This window comes from Meleagris gallopavo, chromosome 2 (assembly GCF_905368555.1).
Source record: "Meleagris gallopavo chromosome 2, MGAL_WU_HG_1.1, whole genome shotgun sequence".
NCBI classification, from domain to species: domain Eukaryota; kingdom Metazoa; phylum Chordata; class Aves; order Galliformes; family Phasianidae; genus Meleagris; species Meleagris gallopavo.
The window spans coordinates 75,159,287-75,174,991 of NC_139405.1; the positions used below are offsets into that span (position 1 = coordinate 75,159,287).

At 37.3% G+C, this 15,705-nt stretch overlaps 1 protein-coding gene across 3 annotated transcripts in view; it reads left to right on the forward strand.

The window, feature by feature from the left end:
* RNGTT (RNA guanylyltransferase and 5'-phosphatase) overlaps positions 1-15,705 on the forward strand; it is a 183,455-nt gene that overhangs the window by 150,376 nt on the left and 17,374 nt on the right. For all 3 annotated transcript variants that reach the window (XM_085217658.1, XM_085217657.1, XM_085217655.1), the window contains one exon: positions 25-91. In XM_085217658.1, coding sequence (XP_085073784.1) covers positions 25-91 — 67 coding nt within the window. The remainder of the gene's footprint in view (positions 1-24; positions 92-15,705) is intronic.

Below are 15,705 nucleotides of genomic sequence, written 5' to 3' on the forward strand. Positions count from 1 at the left end.
AATATTTTTTTCCTTTTCTTTTAGGCTTCTCACCCAGAATGTTGGCCTTCTTTACGTTGGAAACTTTGACAGACCTTTTGCACAGATTAAGGTAGGACTAACAAGTAGGGTGGAGAGGCTTTTTAAGATAATTCAGTTCTGTATACTTTATTCTGCATGCTTGAAGTCTCGATTTAGAGAACTTAAAGTGTATCAATGCAATTCCAGCAAAACTAATTGGAAATAGTGCATTTTTTTGTTGTTGTTCACAATATTCTGGGTTTGTTTCTAGTTACATTTGCGTACTTTTCAAAGAAGTTTAGTTTTTCCTGTAGTCTTTTGATTAATTTTAATTCTGGTTTAATTATCAGAACCAAAATATTCTTTTTTTTTAGGTTACCTTATCAGTGACATTTCAAAACAAAGCCATTTTTACAGCTCTGTAATTCTTCAGGTAAACCTTGACAAGGGAGGTACTGAAGTAAAAAGCACAGATTGTTTTCCCAGAGTTACTGGATTTGCTATAAAAAGATCATAAATTGCTGGAAAGTCATTTGTCTTTTATGTCAGTTTCTTTTATTTTAGTTGAACTATAGTAGTTTAACATTTCTAATTACCAGTTGCTAATTAGTTATCGTCATGTCACCTACAAACAAAAATGTCTTACAGAAATATATGGATTGATTTTTGGTGAGTGTCATTGGGATTTCGCTTAGGACAAAGAGAGCTAGACATAAGCATGTCATTCTTTACAATGGGATGTGGAAATGCAGTGTTTGTTTTGGAATGCTGAAATGTTCTGAATGATACTTGTAATTATTACATATCCTGCACTCTTGGCAACATTGAATCCTCCAGGGTGTTCATTTTCTTCTTTCTCTCAATTTTAAAAGCCTTACTCTTGTTTTACATCAAAATGAAACTTAATTTCCAAAACTCAAATGTGTTGCTGTGCCATCCCTAATTACATTACTAAAGAACAGTACTCCCAACTGTACCTAGCAAATACTTGCTTTTTCTACCTAGAACCTTTGTACTGTTTTCAGATGGCTTCAAAAGAACAGATGCTTGCTTTTCATCTTCCCAGTACCAACATATATATATATATTATTCAGCTTGGTTAATAATCAAACAATTTAAGGTGCTTCTGGCACAATACCTTGCAGTGCAAGAAATTTCATCCCAAAAAAGCTTGTATATTTTTGGTGATAACAATTCATAATTGTGCCTCCTGAAATGCTTTGTGTAAGTAAATAAAATGAACAAACATACAAAGAATCATAGAATTATAGAATCACAAGGTTGGAAAGGACCTACAAGATCATCTAGTCCAACCGTCCTCCCATTACCATTGCTACCACAAGCTACTAAAGCATATATATGGAATACAGAATGGTACCCTGGAATTCTGAACTCACATGGTCTGCAAAACTGCACCATTAGTTTCCATCTCTTTATTGTGGTCTTGGTACCATTGATAAGATCCTTTATTTCTATAAACATTTAAGGAGTGTGAAGGGGCCTAGGGGGCCTAATGATTATTTTGTTTTTACTGAGCACTAGAGCTGGCCCCATTCAGTGCTGTCTTTCAGGAGATACTTCGCTCAGCTTCCTTTTCCAGAGATAATCAGGGAGCTTAACCTTGCCTTGAATGACTGATGGTAGGTGTTCTCCAAGATTTGGCTGCATTTCATTTCTGGTTACTATGCACATCCAATTGCTGGCTTGAGGAGAGTAGGCAGAGCCTGTACTGCCAGAAAGCAATGGAAAATTTTCATCCTTCCACTGAAAAATGTGTGATGTCATGCATGGGACAGGATCAAACTGCAGGACTGAGTGCAAAAACAGAACAAATACAAAGTATGCATTCAGTTTCCTGCACTTTGCATTCACAGGCTTCTCTGCTGCAAGTTGCAGCTGCATGTTTGTGCAGGTTCTTTGGACCTTCCTTTCTGAACGTTCCTTAGTGATTATCCACTAAATTTCCAACATACAAAGCCTTACTATCACCATGAGTCATAGTAACACCATGGTGTTATTTTATTTCTTTTAAATCCATTGCCTAATAATTTGACTTTTTTTCACCCTTACATCAGGAGAGAGTGAGCAGTCATTCTCTATTCACAATTTTATCCACTTTCATATAATAAAAATCTTGCATATGCCGAGCTACAAAGAGTTAATCTATTTAATTGCTCCATGTATCCAAGCCATTCAGTATCTCCAATGAACACTCTTTACACTTGTTATATCCTTCTGCATTTTTGCTCTTGCCTCCTATAATGTAGGGATTGGCTCAGTGTTCAAGATATAAGTGCAGTGATGTTTTCCTTAATATTTGCTTTTCATAGTGTATACGTGGTATGGTGCTTGATAAATATCTGATGTAAATTTAATTTGAATATGCTTCTAGTTTATATTGCTGCTGTGCTCTCATTTTAAATGTTAAATTTGCCACAGAATAGGCAGTCTGGATATTCGAAATAACTTTCAGTTACCACCTAGGGAAAACAAACCTTATTATCCACTAAATGAGTGTAGATTATACATAGGCATATTTAAATGAGCTAACTCCACATGACTGTACTCTCTCAAAAAGAATGCTTATTTCTGGAGCTATAGTTGTACATATGGGCATATATTTGCACACCACTGCTTTGTTTCTTTTTTAGAGATAAAGGTAGTCTTGAAGTAGCAAGCTCATTTGTCTCAGAGTAATCTCTTCTGTGGTTCTCAATTAGAAAATGATGCACAGTTAACAAGAACAATAAACTTTTTAAATTGAGACTCCTGTCTGATTCCTTGGAGATTCTAGAAAATGTCAGCTGCCTGACAGCAAAGGAATTGATGCAACTTCTTAGAGATCTTCAGCACCAATAGGGAGGAGTAATGATTCACATTAAGAACTGGTACTGCTAAAGGAAATTTATGTATTCTGAAGGTATACCATGGTCTTCTGGAACTGTTGACACAGTTTGTTTTGTTGTTCCTCCAGCAGTCTTTCATACACTGCTGCTAATGATCTCATCAGTTAAAAGAACTGTGAACCAAACTTTGTCATGGAACATATATATGGCAGAATCTTGGTAACCTTTTCAGTTTAGACATGTGATAAATTGGTCTCTTTTGTTACATAAATGACCCACTTGCAAAGATCCCAACTGTTGAGGTCTTCTTGTAAGATATAGCATTGCTTGCCAAACATGCGCATTAAGGAATGCCCCAAACCACTACATTCCTCTGTCAGTGAAGATTTATTACTCAAAGTGAGCCATTATTTTACACTGTTACTTCTAATGCATTTTTAGTGCGGTTTCAGTAGGATGAATAGGAATGTTATCAGGTCTTTGAAATATTCATAATAAACATATAAACTGCCGCGTTAGTCCTCATAAACTCATGTTTCAATTCATGTACATTTAAAAAACTGCAGAGAAAAGCTCCTTATCAAAGTGTGCATTTGCAATAGCAAACAAGTTTTGATTTTCCTGAACCATACAGGACGATAATTGTGCAGTGTCTTTGATGATGAAGACTGTGGATGGCAAGTCTGGGAAAAGATTCTGCAATACTGATGTCTCTTCTCGAGATTATTATTCTATGTCTTTCTTCCTCATATGCAGTAATTCATTAATATTTATATATATTAATATTTATAATGTTTCTGAGACATAGATGAACTGGTAAGATTAACCGAAATTACCTATCTTCCTCCTCCTGTCTTGCTTTCAGTGATGTCAGTGGTAGTGCTTGATAGATGTTTGATCTCTGTGCTTCATTATACAAAAGGAATGAGAAACATTCGCTCCTGAAGTTTTTGAACTCTGTATCTGGTAGTGGTTAGATTAGAAGAAATGGAAAAAAGGGTGTTTTCCTGGCTAGAGGGATCTGTGTTGAATTTTTCTTCTCCAGTAATTTAATATTTTGTGCCTGTTCATAGATGTTAAAGATTTTGTGTGTTGCCACTTTGAACAGAGTTCAGGATGCAGAATCTTTAAGTTACTGCAGGAAGTTTGTGATTGCTCTTGTTCTGGACTAACAGTGAGTTTCAGTATGCTCAGTAGCTCATAAAAATGATGGCTATTCCGGTTAGCTGGTGATGAATTAGTGATTTGAAAGTCAAATACGTTTTAGCAATGAAGTCTCACTTTATTTCCACAGGACTGCTCTTTAACGATGTGTTGAAGGAATTTATTTCATGTAGGGTAGTTCTTAAAATTGTTTTTTGTTTCTAAATTAAATTATTTTAATTTACTGCTTAAATATAGCATTGGTTCAAAGGTGTTATAGAACAGTTTCACAACACGTTTGCTTATTTTTTTTAATCTTTAACCATTTAAGTAGCTATCTTGGTATTTGCTGTCATATATGTCTGCATTCGTGATTTCCACTTTTCTTTGGATCTTAATTGGTTATGTTTATTAAATATCTCTTAGAAAAACAGATTTTATGAAGGTTTCTGTAGGTGCGACTGCCTTGATTAGTAAAACAAAGTCTTGACATTAGTTGGAATTGGCTGGCAGGCTTTCTTAAACCATTTTCGTTAGTTATTGTTTGTATTCTTTTGGTAAGAATGAAGTTAAGCAAGAAAATATATCATGCAAATGTTGTTAATAGAAGTTACTAATTTCATTGTTCAGCATACATAACAGTCACCTGCGTAGTGTTTTAAACCTGTTTCCAGAATGAGAAGTCTTCATTATGTACAAGATCTTGCTTTTGAAATAGAGATTTGTTCAGTGTAGATCAAAACAAAAGCTTAGTTATGCTCTAACCTGAAATTATATATTCCAATTTATTAGGATTGAAAGTTTTTGCAGATCAGTTCCTAGTTGCTTCTAGGATGAGGGGAAGCTGTTCAGTACATTGTGTTCTCCATTATTAATCAGTAATGAAGCTTCTGACAGCCTTTACTGTAGAGCTAATGACTAGTTTCATGTTGTGTTCTTAACACATTTAATTACCATTTAAATAAAGATTAATTACTGCATTTTTATTTTTAGTATTTTAAGAGTAGTTATTAAAAAGTTGCATAATAAATACTACTTTGTTCAAAATAGAATTGTTCTATTTAATAGAATATATTTAATGATTACAAGAGTACTTTGGAAATAGTGTTCTTACTATTTTGTTTCTGTGCTATAAGTGCAGTGGAAAATTCCTGAAAGTTTAAAGTTTGCTTATGAGGAATTTACTGCTGTGGGTAAAGCAGTCTTTCTGTCGAGCAAAAATCAAGCTCTGTACTCTGATCTGCAGCTCTGTAGCCATTACCTGTGATTTTATTAAACCTGAGAACAGTATTGCTGATTGCTGAGGTTGCTAAACTTACCGCCCACACTCCGGGACTGCACTTTGATTCTAAGCTATTATTTGCCCAACTGTGTTATTTTCCCTCAGCAAATATGCTTTTAACTTAGAACATGAGGAAACAGAGCAGTCCTACCAGGCAGAGGCCCTGCAGTGGGTAATTGCCCCAGAATAATTTCACTGATCACATATAAACCAGTAGACCCTCCAGATAAAAATCTACCCACTTTTACTTTTAGAAATTCAGTCAGCTTATCAGAGAATTTATTGTAATGTTTTCAGGAGCTGAAACTCTTGAAAGTTGGCCTGTTGGCCTTTCTCAAGGCATAGGGAATGTAATCATGTCTAAGAAGCAGACTGGACCTCACTTGTGGCTCCTTCAGCAAGATAAACTTCTGCAGGTGATTACCGGAGGGAAGGGCCACAATTTACAAAAGCAGTGTTTTTGAAAAAGAGAGTGCAAAAACATGAATTGGTGAAAGAGATGCTTTTTGTAGACCATTACTTAAGTTAGAAGAAGCTGGTAGCTTATTCTCTGAAGCTGGTATGTGTTTCTTCCTGGATGATAATGACACCTACTACCAGTTGGTGATCCCAAAGCTGCTCTCTCATCTGATCACAAAGTACAGTCATGAAACTCACTGTTTGAATACAGCTCTTCAGAGTCTTTACAGTTTAAGAGCAGGGTTGGTCCCACTTTCTCCATCCACTCAATGGCTATCCTGACTTATCTCCCACCAGCAATGCACTATGTATGGTCTTTCTGCAAAATACATGTAAAACATTTCTTTCTGTGCCTGCTGACAGCCAGAAACAGCACACTGGTGCTCCAGTTACACAAAGCTCTACTTGTTAGACTTTCCTAAATATTAACAGAGATTCTTGCTTTCACGAGTACAGCTAAGTGAAGACATAAACTGAGTGTTGCTTCTGCCGCCGATCTCTTCTTTGTATTTCTTGTCCTGTTGGCTTATTTCATGTGAAAAGAAATGCAACTGAGTAAAACATATCATGCCTTCAGCACGAAGAAAATAGCGGCTTACCTGGTAATGTCCTTGCAGGTCTCTTGACATCATTATCCAGAAAACAAGTTGTCAATACAGTTTAACTATTGTTTTCAGTGATTAGAGGGTTCCTGGGGCGTGGTGTTCTGTTGGGTTGGCAGCGTAGTGCTGGTGGAGCTGCTCCAGGAACAATCTTGAGAAGATGCTTAGTTAATATTAATAGTTTTATTGATGATTTTACTGTGGTTGAGGATTTATGTACTGATGATGACAGTTCAATGGCAGGAAAAGGACGAAAGAGAACCAGCACAGGAAGGACTGACTGGGCTTTGGCTGTAGGTTATAAAATAGAACAGAACATAACAAAAGCTCAAATGTGCAGGCACAGAAACAAGCACATCTGCCATCTTCTGAAGCTTCCTTATTTAACAGTGATGTGTGTCAGAAAAGAACAACAGTTGTTTGTAGGAGAAATAGTTTGGCAACCATGAAAGAGGCAGAGACCCCCCCCTAGAACCTCTGGAGAGATACATTCCTGAGGAAAGGGAAGCATGAGTTTTACCAGTCGGTGGATGGTTCTGGTTGATTACACTGAAGACAAATTATTTCAATCTGTAAGTGGCAGTTAGTGGATTGAGCAAAGGCATGTAAAATAGTGGTAAGTTCTTTTCTTACCTTATCAAGATACAATGTAAAAGATTGTTTCATTTCCAAATATACTAGCAGAATTAGCATGGGCAATGAGGGGAATATTGATGGGAGAAAATGATTTTTTAAACTATAGCGAAGTAATAGTAAAAGATCAAAAGGGTTTTGCCTGACAGCCATTATTTTATTCTGAAAACTGAAGAATAGTTTTGAGAACTACAGGATTTGGTTTCAGCTTCCACTAGGAACAGGCAGTGTTAAGGAGTATAACAATTATATGATTCGATGACTCTGAAAGAGGAAGATAAAACTGATAATCTGAGTTGCTATGTTTCATTAAACATAGTCACTCTGAATCAAAACACAAACCTAGGATAAAATTGTGCCATATTCAAACTATATCTTTGGGATAGTCATAAATATTAATAAATATAATAAATATTAATACATATTTATTACTGTTAATAGTATCCAAACAGAACTGGTGGCTCTAATATTTTATAGGGTTTTGTGGGATGTTTATTTTTCACATCCTCTTAATGGAAAGGGAACTCACTCTAAGTATCACTGGAGTTGGCATTGTTGCAAGTTGAGAAGCCAAGTAAGAAATTCTTTCTTCCTTATTTTGTCTCTTTCTCGGGAACATCCTATATTTGTGTGTTATGCAGAAGTCTATAAATGGGAACACCAACACTTAAAAAGTAGGACTGATCATCAGGAAACCTGAAGTGAATTTCTCAGAGTGAGAATTTAAGCTTTGTTCCTCATGTTTATTGGTACAAGAAGATGATGTGCAGTCTCCTCATGGGATTTCCTGTATTGCTGAGATCATGCCTTCTGGTGCCTGAACCTGTCCTCCGTTTCCACTCAATCCTCTCCTCTGCACAGATTTTACATAAAGGGCTGTGTCAAATTTAACATCGTAGTTTTTATCTGTAAGGTACTCTCATAGAATCGTAGAATCACCAAGGTTGGAAAAGATCTCCCAGATCATGCAGTCCAACTGTCCTCCTGTCACCAGTATTTCCCACTAAACCATGTCCCTTAGTACAACATCTGAACAGAACACCTCCACGGACAGTGACTCCACCACCTTTCTGGGCAGCCCTTTCCAGTGTCTGACCATTCTTTTGGAGTTTTTTCTGACATCCAACCTGAACCTCCCCTGGTGCAACTTGAGGCCATTCCCTCTACTCCTATTGCCAGTTATATGAGAGAAGAAGCTGACTCCCACCTCACCACAACTTTCCTTCAGGTAGTTGCAGAGAGCAATAAGGTCTCCCCTGAATCTCCTCCAGACAAAAAATCCCAGTTCGCTCAGCCACTCCTCATAAGACTGGTGTGGGATGTGGTGTGGGATATATGAAGAGTCATCTGATACAGGATTTTGGGCTGTGTTTGCTGTCCTTAGAAATGCAAGTTATTTCTCTGCAGCAATAGAGTTTTCAGGAGGGCAGGCTAGCATTTGAAGTGATTCTCACAGAACCTGAAGTGATAATGCATCTCACTGTCTTCTTTCCTGAGTTCAAGGTGCATTTGTTTGACCTGGTCTCTTAAGCAATAATGTGAATATATTCATCAACAAAATTCTGGACTAGTGACAGCAGTAAGAAAAATTCCTAGAAAGTAGCAAACTGCCCTAAGTGCTCAGCTGGTAGCCTGTGAAGATGAGGGATGTGCTGGAAAAGAGAGTTCACTAAACTAATTGAAAGTTAGAAAATGTTGTAAGGTGCTGGCAAGAAATCATCCTCTACTGATTCCTAAGTTCTGTGTTTGTTAAAGGTAGCAAATTTAGTTGCTTTTTGAAAACAGGCTCCTTTTGAACTATTACTTCGAAAATTAATTAGGAAACAAAAAGTCTCTGTAATTTCTTTCACTTCACTACATCTTGACGTTCTTTGCTGGCAGCTTTTCTCAAAAATAGTTGCTAATGCTTAGGCGTAAGGAGTCCTGACTGTGTGTTCTTCTAGTCCCTGTGTAGAGTCCTAAGTCCCGCCTGGGGAATGGTAGACACTAATAATGTAAATTAATATATTTTGTGTGTGTGTTTATAGTATGCACAAGTGCCAGCATACAGTGGGCACATTTACTCTCTCTAGATGCATTGCAAAGTAGTAAAAAATGTTAACTAACGGTGGGCTTAGGAACTGGTGATGTAAACAGAGAAAGAATAGCAACTAGGAAATCTGCATGAGCATTGTGAGAATGAAGCAGTGATTTTGTCTGCTGCCACAGTTGTTGTCCATAAGAACAAAATGTTAATGAGCTATAATTTCACAAATTCACTGTGTTCTCCTGGATCAGATAGTCCCCGTTTTGCTTTTTCTCGTGATTATGCCCATGAATTCAGTTAACAAATTTGTTCTTTCTGAAGTCTGGAGTGTTCCATAGAAGTTCACAGAATTAAGATTACCTCTGCAGTTTTCTGTTGTTACTGCCAGTAAGATAGAATAATTGATGCTTTGTTTTGGACTGTCGGGTTGTTGTTTTCTTGGACATCTTTTGTTACATCAGCTTGTAGTCGTTTTTTTAGAAAATCAATCCAAGGTTTTTCTTGCTAAGCATAGGATAAATTAAGCCTTCTGGAAAGGTTAAAATAATAACTAATTTATTGTAGATTATATATTTTTAAGCTTTCTATTTAATTCTGTATTAACTGGTTAAGAAAAAAAAAATCAAGTGATTTTGATGAGTATTGTAAAAATCAAGCATATTGCAAATTTTAAAGCCTTCTATTTCTTGTGATTTCTTTCCTAGCGATAGAAAATTAGTATGATAATGCCTCATTTCTCTAAAAGCTTAGAAAAACAAATACTGACAAAGGAAGCTCATGAAATTTAAGAGAAGTAAGATGCTGGTTTTGCTGTTGGGACAGAGATCCCCCTGGCCTTCCTATGCAGCAGCTCTGCAGGAAAGGGCCTTAGGTTCCTGGTGGCAAACAGAGTTAAAGGGCAACCATAGTCTGGCTCGTGTTAGCTACAGCCTAGCTGTCACATCAGGCATTTTTAAGACCACGACTGAATGCTGCTCTGGCATCCACTGTGCAAGAGGCAGGGGTTGTGAGGAAGGGTCAGTCATCTGCTGTATTTGGAAAGGTTAAAGAGGGTGGGTCTGATTGGTCTGAAGAAGAGAAGACAGTGGGGTGGTTGAATTGCTGTCTTCTATCACTTCAAGTGAGGTTTCAGAAAAAAACAGATGAACAGATATCTCAGATCTGCACAGTGAAGCAGAAGAGGAAAAATTCCAGTTGGATATGTGGGAAACAATGTCAGAGTGAGGTTGTTTGGGTGCAACAGCAGCAGGTTGCAAAGAGAGATTGTGAGGTGGAGATTTTCAGAATTTAACTAGAAAAGGCCTTGAGCAGCCTGGCTCATCCTTGAATTGAACCCTGCCTTGAGCAAGAGTTTGGACTAGATGGGTTGGTGGAAGTCTAACCTGAATTTGTCTGGTTTCTGCCATTGTATACTAAAGGCAGTTAGCACTGTGAAATACAGCTGGTTCTCAAAGATATATAAAACTGCATCGTATATTGTGTTCATCAGGAAATTGTAGAGTTGGATGCTTCAGAGCCTCCGCTGTTGCTGATTGAATACAGCTTAATTTCAGTCACTAATATGACCATTCAGTGTACCAGTTAGTTCTTCCTCCCTATCTTTTCCCATGGCTGCAACCTTACTGCATTATACAGCACTTTCAATACTCCACTCTCACTATCTTTTATTTATTTACTTATTTCCTGTTAAATGTTTACTTTTGTAAATGACTGATTTCCTCATAATACCAAAAATATGGGAAAACATCTTTCTTTCCACTAAGGCCTTCCAGAGATTTGAGTCCTCTTTCAGAAAACATTTTTTGCCACTAAAATATTTATTTAGAAGAATGGTTTGTTGTTGTTTTTTTTTTTTTCCTTTTAAGTCATTTTGCAGCAGTTTTCATGTAATGAGACAATATGGATTTTTTTTAATGGAGTGTATGGTATATATTGAGAATAAAGTGCCATTGTTGGCTTAAACTAAACATCTGTGAGCGTAACAAACTGAGAAACACTAGTGTTCTCAGGAATGTCTGTAAAATGTAAGACGTTTATTGATTATTCTGAGTCATTTATTCAAATTTAAAGAGAGCGAAGAAGAAAATCAACAAAACTGACTATGTGAATTGCAAAGGTCCAGAGTAACAGGTTAGAAAAGGAAGCTAAACATTAGGAAAGTTAACTTCCAGCTCTTCAGAATTAGTCAGCAAAACACCCTGGGAAACTATTCTCATGGATAAGGGTGTAGAGCAGATCTGGCAAATCTTTAAGGAAGCTTTCCTTAGCATGCAAGAGCTCTCCATCCCCAAGTCAGGAAATGAAGGCAAGAGACCAGCATGGCCAAACCAGGAACAAACAGCTCAAACTGAAGAGCAAGAGGAAAAGGCACAGGCAGTGGAAACAGAGACAGGTAGTGTGGGAAGAATATAAGGAAGCTGCTAAGGCTGTGTAGGGATGGGGTCAAGAAAGAAAGCCAAGGCCAAGCTTGATCTGAACTTGGCATGGGATGACAAGAAGAACAAGAATGACTTCTACAGGTACCTCAAACAGAAAAGGAAAGTTCAGGAGGGCATACCTCCCCTAATGAGTGATACAGGCAAGCTGGAAACAACAGACAAGGAAAGGGCTGAGGTACTTAACAGCATTTTTGCGTTGGTCTTCTCTGATAACTGCTCACCACACAGTCCTCAAATGTATGATTTGGTAGGACAGGATTGGGGAAACAACATCCCTTTCACTGTAAGTGAAGATCAGGTTTGTGACCTCTTGAGGAACCTGAACATCCGCAAGTCTATGGGTCCCAATGTGATGCATCCCAGAGTCCTGAGGGAATTAGGTGATGTAGTTGCCAAGCCACTCTCAATGATATTTGAAAAGTTGTGGCAATCAGATGAAGTTGCTGTTGACTGGAAAAAAGGCAGCATCACGCCCATTTTTAAGAAGGGTTAAAAGAATGACCCTGGGAACTACCGACCTGTCAGTCTCACCTCTGTGCCAGGAAAGATCATGGAGCAGATCCTCCTGGAAGCTATGCTAAGGCACACTGGAAGACATGGAGGTGGAGAATCAGCATGACTTCACTTCTTTTGGTTGAAGTACTTCTGTCACTATATGTGTGAAATTAAGCCAACCAGCTATTCTTTATCACATTAAGGATGGTCTGTTTGAACTTTCTGGTTCTGTTTCAATTGATAAATAATGAGATTTGAAACCAGCAGTAGCTAATATGTGTCATCACACCTTAGTTTTCGTGATTTTCTGTTTTTGGGGGGTTTGGTTTTTTTTTTTTTTTTCTTTTTTCTTTTTTTTTTTTTTTTTTCTTCCCAGCATTCCTTCATACTAAATTCATTTACATTCTTACTTCTCTGGATTATTTTATGTTTTACTATACTCAACTGACCGTGTACAGGATGCTGTTCTGAGTAGCAGTCATATAGAAAATCAGATTTTCAAAGTGATGTGCAGATTGTGCTTACAGCAGCTTTCCTGTGCCCAGTGGTATGGAAATAAACAATGTAAACACTGGGACATGCAGCTTGTGTCATTATTAAAATTACATGTGTTAATATGCAAATAGCTCCATATTGAAGAGACTGTGAAACGGAAGGGTTAAGCTCCGTCTCTGAACCTCGAAGTTATTGCTCACTATCAACTAAAAACTGTGGGGAGTGAGAGGTTCATTTTAGCAGTAAGTGAGCACAGAAGCACAGACCTTGCAGATATTTCTCATCTGTATTGCATTGTTTCTCTCGTCTTACACCTTTCCCCGTCCCCACCCCCCCATACTTACCATGGTGGAGGAACAGAACAAGTCAGTGTAAAGCTGCCAAATTTATCATGTTGTGGTGCAACTCATATTTTGTTGTAGTCCTCATCATCTTGCTCATGTTTTTCGGCCTTGTATGTCTGAGAATATTCTGGCTCCAATACATGAGTGATTTGAGGCTGGCAGTGTTTTTTGTTTTGCTTCCTTATGTTCCACAAAAATTGACTTGCAGGAGAGGGATGATTTGTCCATGATGCTTTTAAAATCTTGAATGCTGTAATTTGTTGCTGCAGCTGTTACCATGTTATAACTACATTTTGAAACCTGTTTTGTATGTGCTTCTCCCTACAAAGAGTCTAAACTTTCCTCTGAGTAACTGAGTATACTTTGCTAACATCTCCTTATGGGACCAGGTCCTGTGCTTGAGTTGAAGCAGAGACTCTTTTGATGCAGACAAGCTTATGCTTGGTTTCCATCAATGCATTTGCATTTTCTTTTGACTACAGTACAATACTTAAACAGTATAACAAATGTGCTCAAGCTTCCCAGAGTTTTAGGCAATTTAGTAAAATTGTTGTATATACTGTCTTCTCAAAGAAAGTACTGCCCTAAATCTGTGGATCTTTATTATTTCCTTCAAAAACTCTTCTCATGTCATATTTTTCATTGATTAAGCTGTTCTCTTTTTTGAAATCCATTTTTTGTCTTTTCTTTCTGCATGAAACCAGAGGCTTTTGTAGGTACTGTAGGCAAATGAAATAAAGGAAGTAGAACAGATAGTAGTCAAGAGTACATACAAAAAATGATTTCTAGATAAAATTATCAAAGCCATACCATATTAAAATTAGTTCAAATTGAATGAAATGATGTGAAGGTATTTGTGCAAACTCTTTTAGGTCGTCTTGAAGCATTTCTTAGTAATTCATTGGTTAAAAGTATCATAAGAACAGCCAAGATAAGGCTTGAGGGGATAGAGAAAGAAAATTGCTTTTAACAATTTATAGGCTGAATAGATCTGAATTTGTGAAGATTTTTAGAGGTGAGTGATTTTGAGTCTAAACTGAACAAATGAAGTTGAACTTGATAAACGAGCTTGAACTTGTAGTACTTTTGCCAAATGCAGAAGATAATCTCTTTAAAATAAATTACTTATGAATAAATCAAGATGTTGAAGTTGCAGAGGGTGAGAGATGATATAGCAGGGTAATTCTTTGACTAGGAAATTGTCTTGGAGACCTTTCTTTATAATATATAGAAGGCACATAGTGAGCATCACGAATGAGAAATATTTTAAATGTCAGATACTGATAAGATTGGAGAAAAGCAGTTGGCAAAAATCCTTGTATTGAGAGGTGCTGTGCTGTTTTAGGGCTAGTAAAAGGCAAATGCAGATTAAATTTAGATAAATGAAAAAGAATAGGCCTGCAAACAATAACACAGAAGGTAGAAGAAATATCAAATGAGATAATTATGCAGGATATCAGTTTACAAAGGAAAAAGGGTTGTGGGTAATATCCTGTCTGATTATAATACCCATAAAGGAGGGTAATTTCAGCCATCATATGCCCCACAGGCTCCCTGTATAGATTGTGGAAGACAGCTCATTCCACGGGGGCAATCTGAGAACCTCAGAGTGGAGCCTGGCAGGTGCCTCACTGGGTCTTTAAATTGCTTTAAGAGTGCCAGTGGATTGCATACAGAAACAGTGTCCTAAATTTTAAGTAACTGAGGTTATGGTGCAGGTACCTGTCTGGCTTGTCTCTGTGGATATTTCCAGTTACGAGATCAAAGGTTTGAATAAGAACATATTCTTAATGTACAGCTGTTTTAACTACAAGTGAGCATTCCAGTATAGTGTTTCCCACAGACAAGCTTAAATGTCACTTCCACTACTGCTAATAGATTTCTAGATATCAATTTTTTTTTTTCTCCAACCATTTTACATCCTCAAATATAATCCATAAAACCAGGTATATCCTGCAAGCTTAGGCTCTATTAGACCTCTGATTAGAAAGTCAGAGTTTCTTATACAAGGTTAGTGAATTAAGAGGAAAATGGGATGAAACTAGACTGTGCCAATGAAAGTCTGGCATGTCTGTAAGAAGATGGGATTCCATACAAATACATATAAAAGGGTGTCTATCTCCTGCAGAGAGAACTGGTAACTACCACATTTACAATCTAAAGAATGCCTGGAAAGTGGTATTCCTCAGGAAAGAAAAAAACTGTACATAGACAGCAAATCAGCTACAATCGTTTCTTTTCTGCATTTGTAGAATTACAGAATGGTTGAAGCTGGAAGTGACCTTAAAGATAACCTAGTTCCAGCCCCAAGCCAGGGGCAGGGTGCCTTTCACCAGCTTGAGCTGCCCAGGGCTCTGTTCAGCCTGGCCTTGAACAACTCCAGGGATGGGGCACCCACAGCTCTCTGGGCAGCTGTGCCAGTGCCTTACTGCCCTTATAGTGTAGAATGCCTTCCTGGTGTCTAATCTAAGTCTTTCTTCTTAGTTTAAAACCATCAGCCCTGGTTCTGTCATTACACATTCTGGCACTAATTCAGTCCTCTGTGTGCATAATGTACAGTGAAATGCTTTATTAATTTTTTTCATTAAATTAACTGATACGTGTGCCATTGCGAGGCTCACATATATGATTGCATGGTGGTATTCCAAAGTGATTAAAATATTTGTAAAGTTTCACATCTGAGAGAGAAATGTGTACTAAAAATGAGTTCAATAATAGAGATGCCATATCTTATTATATAATAGTCAACAGAAACATTGTTTATTTACTTTTTGATTGACAACAGTAAAACTACTGCAGTTCCATCTTTTTACCGTAAGTGGGAATAAATGTGAAGAACAACAGAGCTCTGTGGGCTATTATGTTTCAGCAAATTGAAGTTTTCAAAATGCCACTTCTGCTTCTCTCCAAAGGAGAAAAAAAAAAAAGAAACAACTGTTGAT